We start from the raw sequence: 23,798 nt of genomic DNA, 5'->3' as shown, positions 1-23,798 counted from the left end.
AAGAAAATGCGCTACATTTTAATGGCTCTGAAAAGTATCCATACCCATATGACATAAATATATGTATCCTTTCGAGCATTCTGAGGATATCCAAGCTTATTTTGATTTTGAAAGTGAGAACAGGCATACAAAGATTGGATTTTTGTTTTTCCAAATTTTTTCCATAAGCTGTCCAATGCTTCTCGAAGCTCATTGGTGAATTCAAACTGCTTTCAACCAGCAAAAATTTGAAGAACAAGTTTTGTTCAGATGTTTTCCATCATGTTAAAATAGGGATTTTAACTGAAACAATTTTTAACTCCATTGACAGTATGAATGGAGGCACCGTCTTGTTTAGACCGCCATTCTTCTTCTCTCAATTCGAAGCCATAAGAAAGAAGTTTAAAAGTTAGCAATTGAATATAGTCTGTATGCTTCTGTCTACCATTAAGTTCTGCATATTCAATGATAATCAAATCCTTGAACTTCCACCTCCATTTGTGGAGTTGCATAAAACTATTCTTTATTCTTCAGACAATGCCAGTAGTTATGATAATCGTCTGGAGCATTCGAGTTGAATTTGTTGTCATCTGAAATATTCACAGAAGTCCATTTTTGGTGTATAGCATGTCTTCTTTAGTCCGGGAGGATAAACGGTGATCAATACGTGTGTGATTCCCTTTCGATTGATGCTTCCACTTTTTAAAAATGAGATCGTTGGATCTTTTTATGTAATTGTAAACTGTTTGCTTTGACATATGACTAAGTCCTGCTTGATTTTGAACCTTGGCAACATTTTCATACTCTTTTTAAACTGGTGAGCAAATTGTCCTTCATTGGTAGGCGTTCACTTTTTAAGATTACCCGTCTTCTTTCTCTTTTCATTTCTGTCTGGATTTCTGATAAAGTTGGAAACTCTATTGGGACTCTTTGGGAAATCTCTCAGATACTTTTTCCATCAATTTTATATTTAAAAAAATTAGTCCCTTTAAAATCATTTAAGGGTAATTCTCTAGAACAATGTGAAAAGAAATAAATAACGCAATTTCTAGCAAAATGAACTTTTTTTGACGAAATAAATCAAAGAAAAGTCAGCAGTTATTCTTTTATTTGCGCACAGACAACCAAATAAAAATTTTCAGCAGAACGTACTTCTACTTTTTTTTTTACACAATGGAAAGCATACATGCTAGTTGGTTTTTTAAATTAGCGTTACTGGTAGACATTTTATTTTTACGTGAAATCAAAGGAAAACTTTTTAAATAAACTCTGTACAAGAATCTGGTAATCAGGATAAAAATATAAAACATAATCAATAAAAAAACAATTATCCTTGTACGTTTTTTACACAATGCATGTCTTGGTCGTTTTCTCTGTAAAATAATTTTTAACTTCAAATTTTGATTGACATGTGACTCACGTTTTTAAAAAAAATTTTACACCGTTATTTTCATTTTGCTACATAGATTTCCCTAATTTTTTTCTCTGTATCTTTAATGCATTTAATATTATCACAGGAAAGAGCAATATTGTTTAATAATGGATGCAATTTAAAAATCTCACCGTTGTTTGATTCTGAAATTAAACCTTTATTGTAAGTGCAAAAAAAAAAAAAAAATTGGACAGTTTTCTTTAAAGTATATCTAACATTGAAAATTACTCAGTGTGAAGCCGAATCTGAATATCTTGAACATCGACAATGGGAAAAAAGATGCCAAAAATGAAATAATAAAAGCAAAAATGAAAACTATTTAATTTTACTTCAACAACAAAATATATTACTATAAAATACATTTAAAATATTTTGTATAATAATTAAAATATAAAAAAAATATATAGAAAATAAATTGGTATTATTCAAAAGATATTTTTTTGGTTTTTAAAATTATCGAAAAATTATTTTTGTGCTGTAATATTTTTGGAAGTTGAGGTGAATAAACATCAGAATTTTGCTTCATTTTTAATTAAGAAATATTCTAATATTAATAAAAAAATCTAATATTAATAAAACGCCGTTTAATGATTATTTTCAAATATATGGTTACATTATTTCTAAATTATTCATTTTATCCATTAGTTTTTTATGATTTTAAAAATGTGTGCGCTATTTTCAGACATATGTAATGATTATTATCCGAGTTATTAAGATAGTGTTATTACCTATCAATATGACTCAGCATTTAACTCAAATGCCATAAATATTAAATATAGCTACTAGTTTACTGCGAAATGTATGAAAAATTTTACTTATGCAAATTTGGCTGGAAATTTTAGGTCAAGGGAAAGAAATCCTCACCATTTTTTCTGAACTCTAACACCCACAATAAAATAACAGAATATTTGTGGTTTTTATGTGGTATTTCCCTCAAATGAACTTTTAGTGACATCAGCACAAAGAAAGAAACGAGAACCACTTCTTGAAGTGAAATGACTAGCGATCGTGGAAGAAGCATTGTAAAAGAAGCATTACCAATTAAAGCGAGATAATAACTCTGAGAGTTGAAGGCCAATCGGTGCAAAGAAAATAAGAATTTAAAGTAATAAATGAATAAAGACAAGTCAAACGTATAAACAAATCTTTAGGTTAATGTGTGCAACATGAATATCTGTGATATATGTTCAGAATCGCCGTAAAATAAACATCCGTTTGAAGACATCTGCTGATAATATTAATGAACAGAATGAAACAGAATTTTATATACAAATTGCCGGAAGCTAGAAGGGATTGAAAAAAAAAGCACCAAACAATAGAAGCAAGTAATTTCGGTACTATCGGAAGGAAAACGTTGAAATCAACAATTACAACAAATGTATAGAATGCGGATGATGCTAAATTTTATTAAAGTTATAAAAATAAATTTATAATCAGTAAATAAACAGCTTTTATGTTAACGTATGTAATGTGAACATCTGATTCACGTAAGGATGACTAAAAATCACTGTTCTTGTTTGAAGGCTTCTGCAGCTAATCATTTCTTTTTTTGTTCCACATGAGGTTAAATCAACATTTAACCTAATTTAATCAATATTTTTAAAATGCTGATCTGACATTTGTGTAAAAGATAAACATTATACAACTATTTTCTTTGTGTATAAGATGAACATTGACAAGTTTTTTGCCTTTTTTTAAGCAATTTATAGGGTTTGTGTATGAAATTTGATTTTATTCTATTCATAGATTTTAGCAATAGTTGCCTCCAAACGGAGAAGGTTATTTCATTTATCACATGACCACCACTGGGGTGGGGCACCCGAAATGTGGGGTTTCGACTCTAGCCACCTCTGTGGTCTTAATAACGGTATGAATTTAAATCATTCTCTCTCCCCCCCCCTAATGATAGGTCGTGCCTCATTCAGAAGGGATGGTATCGTGGCGGTAATGCCCATTAGGTTTCATGCATAATTCCTACCTCTTTCCTATAACAGCACCCCAGACCATTGAATCAACTCCATGCAGGATTGAACATTTTGCTGAAGCTCTTGTCTTTAGTTCTCTCCTAATGTAAAAAGACCAATATGCATTCTCTCTGGAGGGTCCTTTATTATTTGAAAGTGTCCAATATCATCAAATATCGTTTGTTCCTTCGTGCTAGGTGGGGTAGTTCTTCGGCGGTCCCATCAAATGTCCTGCATGGCCTCTGGCTAGGTCGGGGTATTACTTGCATTCCATACAGGGTAATTTTGGGATAGAGCGAATATAATCCAGTTATTTATTTACTGTATAATGATTTCGTAAATTGCTCTTTCAAAGACAAAATAGAGGAAACTTCTCATAATAGAGAGGAAATTTGTGATCCTCATATAAATTAATGAGAATGCAGCTTTTCCCTTCGGAAGTAGAAGCTTGATTATAAGACATAAATAAGTATAAGTACCTCAGGTTCAGATTATTGAGAAAGAAAAACATGGAATATATTTTATATAAAATGTTCTTGTACCACGAATTAAACATCACATTATTTATAATTTTACTGTATTTTAGATCATAAAAAGAAGTTATTTAACTAACAAATTAATCATTTGAGCATACAAAAAATATAATCCATTTTGAATTTGACACGAAATTATAAAAACAAAACACACATTTAAAAATATTGCTATAATAATAGACTTCTCTGCTAATCAATACTTTCTAGATTGATTTTTCTGAATCATTTAAACAAGAGCGTATACACGCAAAATTAATGTAAAATCAATAACGATGTTCACTACCATAGCAATCTAATTGTCCAGCAATTTTATCGGGTATCATGTTTGATTCTCTACAAACAGTAAAACAAATAGCCTCCAAACTGGATAAATGGAATTAAAATTTTCTCATTCTCCTGCCGAAAGCAGCAATTTACTCTATGAAACGATTTGCATTGAGCTTTTTTCAAACTTTCCAACACTTTTTCTTATTTTCATATGCTTGCTCTTATTTGTCGCATCACGTAACAATGATTCGAATTCATATTAAATATTCATCATCTGATAAAAACTAAAAATTATTAACCTCCAAATTGCTAACTTGGGATGTTCAAACAAATTCTTTAAACAATTTAAGAGAGAATCGAACTGTAATTAAACTTCCTTCATCTGTCTTTATTTCATTTTAAAAATCTACTCTTAATTATATATTTGTGGTAATTACGTGTACAATTAAGATTATTTAGTATCGTCACAACTCGTATGAATATCAATTATTCAATAACTTTAAAAAAATGTGAAATATTATTTTAAAATATACTTTAAAATATTTTTTAAAAATTATGAAATTCAGAGAAAATAATTACAATAATAAAATTTGAGTTTTTTAACTCTTAATTTTAAAATTGTACGAAAATCAATTAAAAATTTTAAAATTGTTGAAACAATTTTTGTGCTAGATCAATTTCTAAAATTATTGAGCAAAAAAACTTTAAAATATTGATTACTTTTTATTATAAAAATTTAAATTTTTAAGAACTGTTTATTACGAATACCTATTTATCATTCACAAAATTTGCATTATTTTACAAAATTATTTATTTGGTGACTACGAAAATAAAGTTTTTTAATCGACCTTCTTGCGAGCCTGTTTCAGATGTGTGGCCATAGACAACTGCCTAGTCTGGCAATTCGGAAATCCGGACAGACGAAAACAATAATAGGATTTACACTTCTCGTATAAGAAATATATATATAAAAAATAATACAATCGTCCAAAAAATCGACATCCAAATTCCGATTAATCTTAAAGCTTTATCCCTCCCCCCCCCCCTCAAGATCTAAAAAAAAACTTTGGAATTATGTCTGTCTGTCCATTCGTCTCACTTCCTGTCCACTACACTGTTTCAATACCTGGAAGACTATAATGCCATGAACATGAAGTGGTGTTGCGTCTGTCACTCTGCCTGTTCGACAGCATGTGAATACGATAACTTAAAAACGGATAGAGTTACAAATGGATGAAATTTGGAACAAGATTTTATCATCGGAAATATAAATGTAAAGTAAATTTTAGGCTAAATGTATCAGAATTTAACCACTTGCTTGCCTCTTTGTTCGTGTGTATTTAAAACGCGATAAATAAAAAGTACAACAACTTAAATAAATTAAATTTGCTATGCCATCTTTTGATAAGAATATTTGTCTATTAAAATTTGGACCAGTAAGTCGAGAGGGAGGAATTCAAAATTCAATAATCCGATAACAGAAGTCCAATTTTCATCATTATACTATCAAGCATAAAAAACTATATATTGAGTCCCTGCAGTCTGAAGTGTGGGAGGTAAGGACGCATTTTTGCGAACTTGCTGAGACGTTTTAGTGTTTGTCGCTTCATTCTTCCCCTTTGACACGTTCAGGGGATGCACATTTTCGAAAGGAGAACTGAAAAGAAGGTATTGTTACGAAATTTCCGGGGGTTCGTTTGGATAGTGGGAGTTATATGGTGTGGAGAACGCTCAATCAGCAGGCGGCAGTAGAAAATAAAAACAGCGACGTTTATTTACACGAAGACACACAGAACAGCACAAAGACGACAACTAGATACAGCACAGAAGACGATTATCTTCAGCCGAGACGTGCAGCAACAACAGCATACACAGAAGCATATAACAAGACTCTACTGCAGACAGTAGCGCACAGCTTAGTTCAGCACTAGCTTCACTCCGTCGCTGCTCCGCTTAACTCTGGAAGGCTAGTTCTTTAGCGTGGATTCCGACTACGACTGGTTCACGACTCTCTTCTCTGTCGCTTCCGACTACGACTCAATTCACGACACTCGACAGCTGCGGCTGCTTCCTTTTATAGGTCTCAGGAGGCGGGGCTAGAAGCCTCTCAACCAATCAGGAACATTCGAGGAGTAACTCGGTTCCTACTGGACGGTTCGGGAAAATTCACGATGTTTCGGGTATAATCTATTTTGGCGCCCAAGTCGCCAAATTCGTCGCCAAGTCGCCAAATGGTCGCCAAGTTTGTCGCCAAGCTCTGGGACCTCCTATGGAACCAACTATGCTGGGAAGCAGTATCACAGATTCGTAACTATTATATTGTCTACGAGTCGATGGGTGAGAATTCCCGCTGGCTCCATTCAGTTTTGTGTTTTACGACAGTTTGATGAATTGGATTTTTCTGAATAAGTAAAATTGATGTTTATCGACATACCTAGACAGTTTACACAAAAGGATGCGTGACCTTAGAATTAACAACTTTACATTATATGAAGTGTTTGCGAATGCACGATGTGCAGAAGTTTGTAGTGATCGAACTGTGTGATCATCTCGCTTCCAATCGAGGTTAAGTTTTATGTCTCCCAAGAGCAAATGAAAACATATTTGGCAAAATTCCTAACTTACTCATAACTTAAATCGCTTTTATGGGAATAAAGTTACAGTGAATGAGGTCAAACGCGATATTATGTAATAAATAAAAAGGAGTTTCATGACAATTTATGAGCTTTTTGAAAAAAATAAAACTAAAGTAACGACGATGTTGCCAAAGTTTAAACTGAAAATACGTTGCTTTTCCTTTTACTTTTGGCTGAAAGAGTTCCATAAATTAGGAGAAATGAAGTGCACGAATATTGGATAACACAACATAAATAATCCATGAACATCGATTGAATTTTGCGAAAAACTTGCAGGCGTCAAATACGCATTTGTTTTTATCATCTAGTTACCAAAAATAGTTAGAGAAAATTATTTTTTTTCCTTTTTGCTAAGGGGTGAGTTAAACATTGAATCTTTGTGTTTGAAGATGAATATTTGTTTGTATGTCTTATACGCAGATCAGGAACTTTTGTCTTATTTTCATTAGATTTGGTTCACCTACTCTTAAAAATACACTGTCAACATTCAATTTGATATCAAATCAAATAAAACATTAATTAATTAAAAATAAGAAAGTTTTTTTGATGTTTTTTCATCTATATCTGCCGAAGATGTTATCTTTTATATACTGTTCTAAAGCTCAAAAAATTACCTTTTTAAATGTTACAAATTTCATTTCCTTGTAGTTTTTTTTCTCTAATTTTAATAATTTTTAAAAATTTAATTGCATGGACAACCTGCAGTACTATTTTATCATTATGATGAAATTCAAACTAACTGCATTGTCTGTCGAAATTTCACATCTTGCCAGAGTTGAAATGAAGATGCAAGTTACTATCTTTGAGCATTAACCCCATTTTCGCATTTATTTCATATAAAGCATTCACTTTTTTTATTTTCTCGTATATATAGTATCGAGGAAATATAGCAGTCATCAAAAAAATTCGAACTCGAGATTTTGAAGAATCTCCAAGTGGCAGACTTCCCTGAGTTCGAAAAACACATTTTTGGAAAATATCCGTCTGTCTGTCTTTGTGTGACAAATAGGACACCGGTGGCCTGGTGGTAAGGCTTCGGCTTGTGAGCCGTAATGTTTCAGGTTCGAGACCCGATTCCACCGAAGAAACGTCGAGTAAGGGGGTCTGTTGCACGTTAAATCCGTCATGCCAAACGTCCTCCAGCTAGTGTGGGGCGGAGAGCGTTCTCATCATCTGACCGCGGTTCAAAATTACAAGGTCCGTCCCAAAAGAGCCCTAGTGTTGCTTTACAACGGGACGTTAAAATACCTAAACTAAACTAAACTAAATAACTCAAAAACACTTTGAGCTAGATGGTTGAAATTTAGTATGCGTTTTTTACACTAAATTTGGAGAATTTCATCAAATTCTGAGTAAAATCTTTTTGGAGGAATTCCGTCTGTCTGACTGTTCGAATAAAGTTAACACGATGTTAGCAAAACGAAGTGAGATAGATAAAATTCGTCATACAGATTTTATATCTATAAATACCAGTCAAATGTTAAGTCAAATTGTACTACTAGTTGACCGTATGTCAGTCTACTTTCAGAAACATGTAAACGCGATAATTCAAAACCGCAATGACATAAATATATCAAATTTTGCAAGGGATTTTATTATTATAATGACGGTTCTCTGTCAAAGTTTTGTTTCAATCGATTGATAAAAACACGTGTAGGACACAAATCCTATTTGTGGATAATACTAACTCATTCCAGGAATTAATCGCCAAATATGGCACGATAGATTCAGTACAAATGCTAAATTCACGCCAAAAATTAATATTTCGTAATTATTGTACACCAGTGAGGCGTTTTCTGGCATGACAAGTTTGTTAGAGAATATGCGAGAAAGTTTTGGAGAAACCAGTAAAGCTGGTATAACTTGCGTGCATTCAAAAATGTGTAGTAGACTGATTGCACTAACTTCAAAATTTTCATTCTTATCATAGAACATGAGCGAATTTTAAATATATGAATTTCACATTAACAGAATTATATTATTATTATTTTTTTTAAATTTTGAAGTCTTAAAAGCCAAAATCCCAGAGAACGGGTTAGTAACTCATAACTAGGCATTTTATAAAGAAGAGAATAAAGAAAGGGAAACTTCTATATCAAATTTTACTTTGTTACGTACAAAAAAATTGTTTTCTAAAATCGTGCCAAACTTTTTTTGATTCTATCGGTACGGCGGAGATCATACTTCAACCTACTCTTTAGTACCTTAATTTATCATTTAGTTTCTATAAAAAGGTTTTCGTTACCAAGAAACGAACAAGAGATTCCAATAATTACTCCAATTTCCTATCTAAGTCGGAAGAAAATAAGTTTGTATTTAAAGTTTCGAAAAAACCAGAAAAACTTTCATATCAAAAGAGAAGTTGCATCTACTGCTAAGTTATACTACTTGCTAAATTATACGACCCCTTTAGATTAACTGGAGCTATTGTTAGTAGATCAAAAAATTTTCTCTTCAAACTTTGGTTAGAGAAAATAATTGGGACAATGAATTTTCTGAATAATTTAACTATGAATAGCATCACTTTGAAGTAAACTGGAAATATTTCCATAGATATTTTTTGAATGATTTTCCAACATTTACCGTTTTTCTTAGACATTATGAAACTTCCGCTGCTACATTTGGAATAGCAATATCTATGTTAAGTTATAATGAAATTTTTTTCCAACAACTGAATTGCTTGCAAGTAAATCAAGGATATCATCTTTACTGATGTTATCAGAAAAACAGGAAGGTTAAGTATCTCTATATGAAGATGACCCCTTAACAAAAATGTAAAATATTTCTCAATGTAATTATGGCATAATAGTAAAAATTGGTACTCCTGAAACCGTTCTCATGACATCAGATAAAGATAGTACTACTTCCTCTAAAATTCCATCTTTTTCCCAATAAGAATTTTCAAGTTTTTCCACATGACGGCAATGAGCCTCCCATTCCTTGGAAGACACTCCGCCCAAAGCATCGCACAACAGATTCTGTAAGTTTTCTAAACTTAAGTCTCCTGTTATATTTCTCTCTTTGATGAGTCTTTTGACTGAAGACCAAACGTATTCAATCGCATTTAAATCGCAATGGTAGGGGGGAAGTCGCAAGACATAATGCCCATTTTCTTTTATTATGCTGTCAATTTTATATATGATTTCTTTAGGGCGATTCCTATCAATTGGCGAATACAGTTCCGCTTTCCTCATTTTCATATCGCATTCTATTCCGTTATTAATCAGCCAATCGGTCATTTCTTTCTTCGTACTGTATTTGGTAGGTGTCGGATTTGCAACTTTTGTGTGATATGGAGCATTGTCCATGCACACGACACTTTTTGGGCGCAAATTTGGAATGAGTTTTTCCAACACTCATTTCTCAAAATTTTCATAATTCATTTGGCCATGATAATCACCAGTTTTAGTTGACGCTTTGTAAATTAATTGAGCGCCAGGAATAAATCCCGTGGACGAGCCAGCATGCACAATGATCAATCGATTTTTGGAATTTACATTTATTTCGGCTCCTGAAATTGTATCACTTTGCCAGCATTTTCTAAATGTTAGATTACTGTCGACCCACGTTTCATCAATGAAAACTATTTATTTATTTTTACTTTTACTTATTTACTTTTTTTATTTACTTTTTCTGTACTGCCTCATTTGTTTCTCCAAAACACAATATCAGGTCCTTCGATGAGAAATTTTCTTTTATTCGCGCATTTCTTCCAGCGAAAATTCATTGAATGCAAAACTTTCCTCAATGATTCCTTATTCCAATGAAAATTCAACTTCTCTCTCAATACGGGAAGTAATTTTCTTAAAGAAGGCACTTTCTTTTGCTGGACGTAAAAATCTTGAACTGTTTGACGAATAACACATTTGTCGAAGTCGTCAATTTCACAATTTCGGTCAATAGGCCTTTTACGGTGCTTTCCAGGAGTACTCAAAACTTCCGTTTTGTCCAGTGTCGAAACTTCATTTTTAATTTTTCCTAATAGTGCCTTCCGACACTCCAGTCGCCTGAGCAGCTCTTTTCATGGCTTGTGGAAGAGGAACCTTCAAAGATTTTGCTGCAGCTTCTTCGGAGCAGAACTCTGCAACATTATGCACAATTTTACGTGCTTGTGATTTTAAAGTCTCTCCTTTCTTAAATCGAAAAGGCATTTTAAAGGATGTCAAAATTTACGAGACAAAAAAATATTAAATAATAAAATGCAGTTAATATTAACCAAAGAAAAGATTAATAAAATATAAAAGAAATAAGTTAAGCGAATATAAAGATACGTGCAACTGCGATTAAAGCGAGAAGACGAATGAGCAATAGATTTTCTGTTATCGCTTCACATTGACGCCAAGAAAAACAATACCCCCCCCCAGACTTCTTTCCGATTCCACCCATTGAAAATGGATCATCCCTACCGCAACCTGTTTCTATAGCGCCCGCCGTAAACATAGACGAATGTCTAGCAGTATTCTTGTCGTGGACAGACAGTATGTAAAATTTTAAATAGATATAAAAAGGCTTGATTTCTCCCAAGGATTTTCTATGCACAAGACCTTTAAATAGACGATACTACATTTAAAATGTCACTTTTCGTTTCCATCTACGTTGAAAGACAGCAAAATAAGGTTGAATGGATCGATTTTCTTTTCCACGATAGTACATGAACTTTCATAAATATTCTATAAGGTACACTGATACTTATCCTACATTATCAACTTGAGTTATTCATTGTTTACAAATATGGATTACTTTCATTTACATATGGTAAGACATCGATTTTTCATTTGTTGAAAATAATGGAGAAAATAGCTGCAAATTTTGTTTTAAACCGAGTTTCGATGGCATCAAAAAAGGACATTACTATACGAAATTCTGAATAATAATCTGAGTTTCTGTTGAAAAATTCTGAATAGTTTTCGCATGATGCAGTTTTAATCTAAGGCTTATAAATAAAAATGCATGGTTAAAAAACAAAAAAATTATAAAAAATAATCTATACTTATAATAAAGCTCAATGTGTGTGTGTGTGTGTGTTGGCACTCTACAGGCCAGGTCATTTGACATAAAGCTACCAAATTTGGTACATGTATACCTTAGAGGTCGGGAATGTGCACCTGGGGTCATTTTTTTTGAAATTTTAATTATTAATTAAAAACTAACTTTCCCGCCAAAAAAATCTTCCATTTTCCCCACCGCCAACTTTTCCGCCAAAAAAATCTTCCATTTTCCCCACCGCCAAATGAGTAAGGCTTTATTTTTATTTTTTCTCCCAACAGTAATAAGGCTAGGGTTAACATTTTACGGCGGATGATTTCAAACGATTCTGTTTATTTTCTTAATGTTTTATGCATTTAAAATTAAACATTGTTAATTAATCCATGTTTCAGATTCATTCTGAAGTACTTTTGAATTAAAATAACACAGAATAAAGGAAATTAAAAATGTCTAATCTGCATAGCGAACCCCAACTGGTGTAGAAAAATTCACGCATTTGCGTTACCGTAAAAGGCGAAGAAAATTCACGCATGCGCACTGTGTTCTGATTGTTGGCATGGCAACCATTATCAACGGACGATTTAAATTACTTTTAGGTTAGTTGCATGCTTTTGTAATTAAATTGTATTTATGTTAGTTATATATTTTTTTTATATAAGCTTATAGTTTTAAGTACATCGTTTTTTACGTAGTTTTTTTAAACCTGTTTTCGACCGATTATTTTAAACGATTAATTTTATTTTCTTAGTGTTTGATGCATTTAAAATGAAACATTGTTAATGAATCGATCCGTTCATGATGAATCTGAGAAAATTTTGTTGACAAATTCTTGAGATATTACATAAACTAAGAAAGATATTCTTTAGTGCCCATAAAGTTTAAACGCTCAGTGACTCTATTATCAGTAATCATATTATTAAAAAAAATGCTTTGTTTCAATAAAAAAATATTATTATATTAATTGCAGATTAATCCTTTACACTTTAATTTAAAGCATAAATTCTACGAGGGGTAACAGAAAATTAGAGAGATACATATCACGATATGACTGAAGGCCTTTATAATATTATGAGTGAATTATATGACTATCAAAATTTGAAGTTTTAAAATATTTTGCTGAAGAATCTATTAAAGTTGGAATTGCATAAAATATTTAATTATTAAAATTTTAACGAACATTAAGATTGGCGAACCGGCTGGTCGCCAAAGGCGGCTAGTAATAAATAAAATAGAAATTAGAGGAAATGCCCCCAGACACAGCTTTCATAAACTTTTCGTATATTTACATAATATAGTAAGTTTTCTACTCAGTATTTAACATAGTAAAGGAAATAGAACATGCATTTTTGTTTTCTCCATTGACTAGTTACATTCGAAATTTGACGTATGTCTAGAATTTCAGGGTCAATACCACAAGGAAAAATTTCATTTATATAGCTTATTGTATTTTTGAGCTATTGTAATCGAACAGATAAATCGACAGACGCAATTTCATTCTTGATGCTATCTAAGATGCGGAACAGAGAAACCAAAATCTAATAGTCATTTTTTTTATCAGTACAATAATTTCTTTTAGTTTATTTTGTAATCTGAAAAAGTAAAGAAATAGGCTTAATGTAATAAATTTTTAATAAATATTACTTATGTGCTGATTATGTAAAGATTCACATGATAGATTCAGAAAAATTGCAAAATTAAGATTAATATTTCAAAGTATTGTAACCAAGGTCATGGGACGTCGCTCTAGTATAAAACCTTTATTAGAGAGTCTGCGAGAAAGTTTTAGGGAGACCACACCTGCTGGTTATTTTACTGCTCTTATAAACTTTGACTTTATATATTAAATACAATTTTAAAACTTTTGAATCTGATATGTTTTACACAGGATATTTATTATATGAGACGTTGGAAAGAATATTTATGATCCGAATGCTGTAAAGTGAAAATAGTTTTATGCAAGGAGTAATCAAAAAACTTTTTATCGCCAAGACAAAACAAAAATTGATAATATAAGAATAAGATTCTATTTATGAGATTGTAAACTCATAAATAGAGTAAACTAGTAAAATCATATCCTTGTCTTAACTTAAATAATCAGGAGTACTCAAAATACACCAAAACACATTAATGAAAAAGTAAACATTTTAAAAGAAATCCATTAAATTATTATAATTGCTGATTTCTTTATTTTAAACTGCATTATGTCATTAAACAGAATATATCATTTAATAGAAACAAATTTCTTTGAGTATTGCATATTATAAAAGACATATTAAAAAACATATTATAAAAGAAATTATATTTATTCTCTCAGATGATCGATGTAAAAGTATGTTTTCTAATAGATAATAATTTTCTGGGATTCTTTCTGCAACATAATAAGATATCGAATCAAATAAATTTAAAATAAAAAAAATAATAATAACTTTAATTTTAACATGCAGACGATAATTTTCTCGAATTCTTTCTGCAACATAATGAGCTATAGAATCAAATAAATTTAAAACAACAAAAAATAATAATAACTTGAATTTCAACATGCAGACGATAATATTTTAAAGGTAGAACAATTCCAAGAAAATGAAATTATTTAAATCCTTTCACAAATATTTCTTAAACTGGTTTTTAGAATTCCTTTTGTGATCCATTAGACTTTCAAGAACGACTTTAAGCCCTGTTTTCAGAGAGTTCTTAATAATTTATTCATGTATATATCCAAGCTGGCAATTCCAGTTTGTTTATTGAATTATTTGAAAACTGTTATTATTTTGTCAATCTTCAAGCAAATTTTGCTTTTAGTTTGATAACAAGATTTTATACTTTGAAAATTTTCTTCCTGTATTGGGAAATTTGTTAAATATTTTATGAATGCAACGGATTTTACTTTAATTTGTTACTTTATTGGAATTTAAAAGTGTTTTTTTTATAAAAACTTGAATCAAATTTTTATAAGGTCAGATATTCATTCATTTTCATTTGTGCATTTCTATAAAATTACATGCACAAAACATTCTTTAGATTGCATAAGCTTCATAGTATGTTAAAAATTAGTGTTTATTTACTTAGAAATCTCATTTCAAAGTTATTAGATCAAAGTAATTGGACGTTAGAGGTTATGCATTGTTCGGTTATAATCATTCTTTAAAGAAATAATGTAAACATTTTGTTTAACACTTACATAGATATGAGAGACTTATTTTCAATTCATTTCAAAGAATTAAAAACTGAAGCTGTCTTGGTTCATCGGAGAATCTGACTGTTTTAGTATAAAAGAGATACTAAAGAAATTGAAAACAGCGAAAGTAGACTTCCTAAAAATTTACTCATATTCTCTCAAATAAGGAAATTATTTCCCTCCCGACCTCCAGATAAAATTATGCATATGATGCAAAATCGTGTATGTCTGTATGATATTGGCAAAGCATAATTACGAAATATCGATCTTTAGGCTTCAATTTAGCTATTTAATGAATACAGCCTGCTATCTTTGGTGATTATTCGTTGACATACTGTTAATACGCAAATATCAGAAAACCGAATGTGTGTATTACATGCCTTTTTTACATGACGATCGAAGTTATATTTTGACAAATACCTACAATTATAGTCACAAAATTACATACCAAATTTTATTTAACTAAATCATTGTTTTTTCCATTCAGATATTATGTTTGCATGCATGCGATTGCATGGATCAATATACCTTCAGCCCTTTGATTAATTTGATTTAAGAGTCGGTAAGAATTTACATTTAAAATGCTAAGATTGAGCACCAATTTTATTTATTTAGATTTTTGCATTTTGCATTATCATGTTTACTTGCACTCTGACCGACATACAGACTTCCTCAATATAGATTTCCTCCGAGTTTTGATAGAAATTTACAAATTTGGTGTAAAATCCTTATATAAAATTTTATCTCTAACTAAAAACGTCTTGAAATATCACGTTCCGAGAAAGAAAGAATTGATTCCAAAAACTTTTTTAATATATACTCAGGAAGGATTTAAAACATCGACATTCAACAAAAGTTCGAATTTTTTGATTATTATTACATACTTTCTCGCTGTGTACTTCACATTCGAAAAAAAAGATAAGATATAAGGACAAGGAAGTAAAAAGAAAAAGAAAGGGAAGTACACATCATTTTAGTAGTTTACTTTCAGTAAGTTCAAGTAGGAAAAGTAGGCCTTTGCATAGAGCCTCACAACTTAGCGATATTTTTTGTGAGAGTTTCAGAGAAATTTATTTTCCTTTACTTGCATCGACTCTTGTATTTGTCGATGTACTTACAAGCACTCATGTTAAAATCAGATATCGTTTCAATTTCTAATAATTATTATTAAAACTTTATTTATTCTAAATCATTGTCATATGAATGTCTTCCAAATGCTTTTTTGCAGTAAGTTGATTTATTCACAAATCGATACTGGCAAACTTTGTATTATTATATTTAATTACCACATCACTAGCCGGCGTCCTGGCCTAGGGATAGCGCATCCTCCCCGTGGTCTAGGCGTTCCGGGTTCGAGTACTGGTTCGGGCATGGTTGTTCTCTTCCTTGTGTTCTCTCTGTGAGGTGCGTGAATGAGCCCCCCCCCCCTGTAAAAAGGGGTTGTGCAAGCGAGCGTGTGTGTTATCTTCAATTAAGCTAGAAGTCAGACTTCTGCCTTCGGGTGCTCAGGGGTCTTTACCCTCAGAAGCTACTGCGCAAAAAATTGGCTTAAAATAGTGACACGACAAAAAAAAAAAATACTAGAGCTTTATCAAGAAGCTCAGTGAAATCTGTATAGAGAAAGTTTATCTGTCCGAGTACAAGCATTATAGTCGCAGGGGCATGGAGAGGTGTTATGTTCGAATACAATTGGATATGATAATGTAAAATGCAAACAGCTGGATAGATTAAATTTTGGTAAATAGTCTTAACGTTTAATGTGTAGAATCTTACGAAATTTTGGACCAAATTAGTCAAAAGTCTGTGGGTCCGTACATTCGAAAGCATATAAACATGGTAAGTAAAAAAAGAAATGGCTCGCCGGCGTCCTGGCATAGGGGTAGCGCGTCTTCCCCGTGATCTGGGCGTCCCGGGTTCGAGTCCCGGTTTGGGCATGGTTGTTCTTCTGTTGTTCTATCTGTGAGATGTGTGAATGTGCCCTCCTGTAAAAAGGGGTTGTGCACGCGAATGGATGATGCGTGAGTGGCAAAGTCGTACTCTTGGCCCTAGTTGACGCTGCTATACAAAATAAGAGACGTCCCCCTCAGGCTTAAATCGCTGTCTTCGTAACAGCGGGCTTGTCAGTGGCAAGTGCCATAAGAAACAAACAGAAATGGCTTAAATAAATGAAATTTGATACTAAATCTTGTTATAAAAAGTTCTAGTTCTATATCAAATTTTAGAGACAGTCGGTCAAAAGAAAGGCTCCAGAATGCATAATTGATTTTCTTCACTCTACTATGAAGTACAAAACGCTCAAATGCTTAACTTTGAAAATAAAAATCTGAGAATTCGTAATGTTCACTTCCTTACTCAAGATTAGAATTCTTATCTGGAGAGAGAATCATAATACTTTCGTTCGAGAATATGCGAGAAAGTGTCTGTGAGACCACTCCCACTGGTTTTATTAATACAAAACTAAACAATCCGGCAGCACTTGATTTCTTCAAACCAGGCCAAAGAGTCAAAAACCGGGAGTGTCCCGTAAAATCCGGGACGTCTTTTATTATTAATAAACACTTTATGTCTAAAAAAAAGATTAATTGCCCGCATAATCGAACGGCTACTCAACCGAATATTTATTATAAGATTGAATAAATGTCTTTGAATGTGTAAGTGTTATCACAATTCCGAATGTTCTAGAATAAAAATGAAATATTCCACTACTTTAAAAGTGAAGAAGAAATACTTTGTAATTTCTTTTTGTTGCAAAACGAACGTCAATGCCTTATATCCTGCAAGCAAATCAGCTTTATTAACATTGTCCTTCTACAGAAGCGCTGTTTTATACGAGATGGAATGTTAATTTCCATCTATGGCGTGAAATGCATAAATAAATTAGAATTATGATTTATATAATGATGAAAAATGCTATCAAAAAAGATAAGAACAACTACTCATAATTCTTTTCAAATAACATTTTGTGCATAATATACCCCATTGAAGCTATTTAAAAAAAGAAAGGAAGAAAAAAAAGAAAAAAACCAACCATCTGTCTTGACGTTTCTGCAGAAAACTTCCTGCTACTGTAATGATGACGTCATGTCTAGGCCTGACGGGTAATATGTATTTCATTGTTTACCAAGCAGATGACTTCCCTGTTTTCTAATGGGAGAAGGTTTTTATTAGGCAAATGGTTATGACCCTAAGGCAATTTCGGTGAAATTGCTATTTGATTTAACGCAATTAATTTATTCATTTTTTGACGAGATAAATGCGGTACATCATTGTGAATGTTCAAACATTGATGACGAAAGCCATTAATGTGGTGTAATTAGGTTGTTATGACTACTTAAAGACCTTCTTTTTTTTGTGGAAGCTGATTAAACATCATAAAAGCTAGGACGGAATTTTTGAAATTGAAAGTTTAAAACAGAGTATTGTTCAATTAATTAACCAAAAAAACATAGTCAAACTATGAATTAAAACCTCTGATATCATTTATAATTGAACACACATAGACAAAACGGAAATAATTCAATAAAAAATAAGATATATTTGTGTTCAGAAAATATTAATGAGAAAAATATTTATGTTGCTTCCTCCCCCCAAATTAATTAAAGCATTGTATATAGTCTGTTGGGATTAGAAATGGTTCCGTTTTGCATTATGTCGCGTAACGATTTAATTTAAACATTTCACTTTTTCAATTTCTTGAAGAAATGCAAGCGATAATTTAAGGAAATTCTTTCAGCACGCTTTTTTTTTTTTTTTGCAAATATTAATTTTAATAAAAAAATTTTCTTATAACTGTGAGCGTTATTTTGTCACACAATCGAATTTGCCTAGTTCCATATCAATTTTATGGATTAAAAACCAAACTAATGTTCCAGTATTTTGGTTATTGGAAAAGTTTTATTTATAATATTTTGTCGATATTAAATACTGACTCAACACATTAAGTACTGCTGCCAGTAATCAGCTCGAAATCTATAAAATAATGGACGTTCATAATAGCATTACTGAATGCAGTTTATCTACAAGAAATTGTATTATTTTTAGTCAATTTCCGATTGTAATTTGTTTACTCATATATGATTTATGAATCATCAATGCAATCAGTTTTTTTTCTCGTGAAGTCAAGTTAATTTATTTACTTAGTTATAAGAAAAATGGGTTAAATGTTGTTTTTTATCACCTTTACCATATACTAAAAAATATACTTTTACTAATAGACAACTATTAGATGACCGACTATAAAAAAAATTTGATTATGATTAAACGTGAACTTTCAGAAAATGATAATTACTCATCGAAAGGTTTACGAAGTATTTTTTAAATGATTAATTTGTTTTGAAATTGGCTTAAGACAGATAAATATAAAACATTCATATTTGGTATAATTAAATCAGAATGATGGAAAATCTCAGCAACATGAGGAATGCCGAAGTTCATTAACGTGTACTATGTGAAAACCGTGTTTTAAACCGTTTTTATTTGAGGATTGAAAAGAATTTGAAAATATCAATTCAATTGATAAAGAATCAATTTTTGCCTTCCAGGTTTACAAAGCGATTTTTTTTGTAGTTGTAAATTTTGTAGTACATTTCTAAATCATTTCTGATTTTTACTTTCTACGTAGTGTAGAGAAAACATAACAATCGTAAAAAAAAAAATCGAATTCGAACTCGAATTTTTGACTAATCTCCACATTTTATCCTTCTGTCTGTCTGTGACAAAGATACCTTGAAAACGCTTTCAGCTAGACTTTAAAATTTTGTATACTGTCTTTACATCAAATTTGTATATTTCTATTGAATTTTTGGTCAAATCTATTCAAGGAAAATCCATCTGTCCAGCTGTTCAAATATAAATTCATACGATAAGTACAAAACGAAGAGATCTAGATAGATAAGATTCTGTACACAGATTTAACATCTATAGTGTAGATACTACTCAGAATTTGAGACAAAACCAACAACAGGTTGACTGTCTATCAGTCCATGTTATGGTAAAATTATATTTCTATTGAAAACATTAAGACCAAGATACGAATAAACGAATTTATTGAAATAATTTTCAAGCATTCATCTAACAAACCAGATGGTCGTCAAAAGCGATTGGAACAGAAATATACTTGAAGACTTATTTAAAAGATATAGATGCTAAAAATAAATACAAAGGAGGGAAAAAATCTGTTTTATTGTTGTCTACCTGACAAAATGTTACTTCTTTATCATATGAGTCATTTTCTGCATCAGTAAATCGTAATCATTAGATAGAAAGTCAGCGATCAACCACATACATATGAAATACCAAATGTTAACTTTGATTAAATAATGATCCAACAAACGAACAACGAGATAAATCTCATTGAATATAACTGCGGCAATAACCTTTCAATAAGCTTCTCTTCTATTATTGTTTGGAGATATGTACCTGTGTTGGCAGCTAAATGAAAGGAAAAGAATACTAAAAATAATAAAATATGGATAATGATAAGTCAAGGTTCGAAGCTGAGTAAGTCTGGCTTTGATCAAACAAAGCTGCACCTTGGAAAAATTCCGCCAACGTGTCTTTACAGTAGTGAGATTCTCTTTTAATGCCTCGTATACGTAGTATAGAGAAAGTATAGCAATCGTCAAAAAATTCGAACACCAGATTTTGATGAATCTTCGCGTTTCAGACCTCTTCGAGTTCGAAAAACACATTTTGGGTAAATTTCCGTCTGGGACAAATATAACTCATAAAGGTTTTGAGCTAAACGTTTTTTTTTTTTTTTTCCTTGTCGTGTGACTATTTAAGCCAAATTTTACGCAGTAGCTTCTGAGGGTAAAGACCCCTAAGCACCCGAGGGCTGAAGTCTCACTTCTAACTCAACTGAAGATAGTATACACACACTCGTTTGCACAATCCCTTTTATACAGGGGGGGGGGGTTCATTCACGCAGCTCACAGAAAGAAAAAAAGGAAGAGAACAACCATGCCCGAACTAGGGACGCTTAGATCCAGGGGAAGACGCGTTACCCCTAGGCCAAGACGCCGACAGCTACACTGTTGAAATTTGGTATAAGGTCTTAGCATATACCAAATTAGCGGATTTCTATCCAATTTTAGCAAAATTTGATCGGAGGAAGTTTGTCTGTCCTGCTGTTCGAATATAAGTTAACATGATAACTGCAAAAAGAAGACAGTTAGATAAATGAAATTCAGTATAGAGATTTAACATCTATAGGGAAGATACCTGTTAAATTTTGAGACAGATCCATCAACGGGTTAACTATCTGTCGGTCTGTACTTTCAGAAATATCAACTCATAGCCGCAGTGACTTTAATATATCTAATTTGATATGGAATTTTGTTACTACGATTGTAGTTTTGTGTCACATTTTTTTTCAGTCGGTTGAGAAAAAGACGTCAGAAGCACAAATTCGATTCGGGTATTATTAAACACTTGTCAAGGATTAATCAACAAAATCCTCGCCCAGGATGGCACAATAGATTCAGCAAAAATGCTAAAATTCACACGAAAAATATTTCATAATTATTGTACGCTAGTGCCACGTAAGGCATTCTTTAGGATGACAAGTTTATTAAAGTGTATGCGAGAAAGGTTTTGGGAAGATCACTCCAGCTTGTATATTATGTAAACTTACTAAAACATTACATTTTTTTCAAGCAGTTCACCGTTGCTTATAACATACTTCAATGAATGTATCGTGTTAGAAACATTGTATGGAATTTATAGATTAAAGTAGCCGTCTTTAGTGACAAGCTGTTCACCCACCATTTTAATGGCTTTAATTTAGTAAAGTAAAGCCTTTTTTATTAAATATATTTCATAACACCAAATGAAAATACAATTTTAAATAATATTCACAATGCAAACAGGGAACTTTCTGATAGTTATTTACGTAAAATTAAAAAAAATCTTGAAATCGTTCTATTTGTTGAAGCTGGAGGTTCCGCCAAAGCTTTACTTTGCTATATCTTTTGAAAATGGAAGGCAGATGGGGGCAGGCTATTAAAGAGGATATATTTAAGTGTTTTCAGCTTTTAAATAAAACAAAAATTTGCGAATTTATGTAATGGATAGCATTGGGAAATTTGATAACAGTTTGTTTGTTTTTCTGTAGAGGATATATAATAAAGTAGTGATTTAGGATATTTTGTCGAAAATGGAAAAGAACAGGCTATCATTGATAACTTATAAAAGAGTCGTGGGCTCTTCTGATGAAAGGGATAGAATGTTTAAGTCTGGGTAACTCTGTCTTTTTTTTTCATACTTTCTCGTGTACGAATTATGTAAAGAAAAATATTGAAATCTTCAAAAAATTCGCACCATATATTTTGACAAACATCCATTTTTCAGACCTTTTTGAGTCCTAGATGAACTCAGAAACTTGGAATCAAATTCGTCAATGGTTTATAGTCTGTTGGTCTGTTTTTTCAAAAGCATGCAAGTACAAAAACTTAAAAATTCAATGACCTAAATTTAGTACTCGATTTTGAGACTATTGCAGTTCTATGTCTAATTTTGATTCCAATCTGTCAGAATATAGGCATCCAAAAGACATATTAGGTTTTCGGTTACTTATGTATTAACCGCACACCAGGATTAATAGCCCACCAGCGGAATTGATCTCCCAAAACATTTCTCCCATACTCTCTAATAAGCTTGTCATACCAGAGATTGGCATGCACTAGTTACGAAATATTAATTTTTGGCGTGTATTTAGCATTTTTACTGAATGGATCGTCCTTGGTGAGTTATTTGGCAATGAATCCCTGGCACGCGTTAATAACATCCCAAAATCAGATTCGTGTTTTAGACAGGTTTTTCTCAATCGATTGAAACAAAAATTTGACTCAGAACTATAATTGTAGCAACAAAATCCCATATCAAATTTGATATGTTTAAGTCTTTGCGTTTATATGATGCTATTGCTTTTGCATTTTTCTGAACTTACAGATTAACAGACAGTCAACATACTGTTAGATTTGGCTCAACATTCTATTTGCGTCTACACTATAGATGTTAAATCTTTGTACCGAATTTTATCTATCTAGCTCTCTTCGTTTTATAATTATCATGTTAACTTATATTCGAATATTCGTTCACACGGACATCCTTTGAACAGATTTTACTCAAAATTTGACAGAAAATTTTTCACATTTGTTGTAAAGACCGTATACTAAATTTCAATCGTCTTGCTCAAAGCATATTTGTCACAAACAAACAGACAGACGGACATTATCCAAAAATGTATTTTTCCGACTCAGTGAGATCCCAAAAGTGAAGATTCATCAAACTCTCGAGGTCTGGATTTTTTTTATTTTTTTTTGGCAATTACTATATTTTCGCTATACTACGTATACTCGAAAATAAAAAAGTCGCCAAAGGTCGATCGCATGAGGGATTCAATAAAAAGGCCAAACATCTATTTCGTAACTATCGCTCGTCAATGCCATGCAGGACATTCAAGACTTTATCTATACTCTATAATTTTATTTTATGCGAGTGTACGAGTGGGCCAGTTTCTCTGATTTCTATACGGATTGTAAAATGAAGCAGTCTTTTTGAGATTTCTTGCGAAAATGGAAAGCTTAGAAACAATTGACCCTTCATCACTTATCTGGGGTTCATAACATTTTATGTGAATTAAAAATTGACGAAATAGGTCCAAAGTTTGGAGCCAATGGGCTCTGTTATACCTCTTCGCTTTTTACAATTTACACAGTGCACTAGTATTTTTGAGAAGTCTCCCAGAAATATGTGAAGGGAACGTAGGCAATCATTGATGACATAGTTAGAGATCTTTCAAATGAAATGGCGAAATCGATCAGT

At 31.8% G+C, this 23,798-nt stretch overlaps 2 protein-coding genes across 5 annotated transcripts in view; both read right to left on the bottom strand.

The window, feature by feature from the left end:
* LOC129976229 (phospholipid-transporting ATPase IA-like) overlaps window positions 1-23,798 on the bottom strand; it is a 175,404-nt gene that overhangs the window by 93,130 nt on the left and 58,476 nt on the right. The gene's annotated exons all lie outside the window — the stretch shown is intronic.
* LOC129975457 (uncharacterized) lies at window positions 9,607-10,119 on the bottom strand. Its single transcript, XM_056088519.1, has one exon. The coding sequence runs from the start codon at window positions 10,117-10,119 to the stop codon at window positions 9,607-9,609; it is 513 nt and encodes a 170-aa protein (XP_055944494.1).

The sequence above is a fragment of the Argiope bruennichi genome, chromosome 7, assembly GCF_947563725.1.
Source record: "Argiope bruennichi chromosome 7, qqArgBrue1.1, whole genome shotgun sequence".
Taxonomy (NCBI): Eukaryota; Metazoa; Arthropoda; class Arachnida; order Araneae; family Araneidae; genus Argiope; species Argiope bruennichi.
The sequence above is the reverse complement of the archived record's forward strand: the minus strand, read 5'-3'. Positions and strand labels throughout refer to the sequence as shown.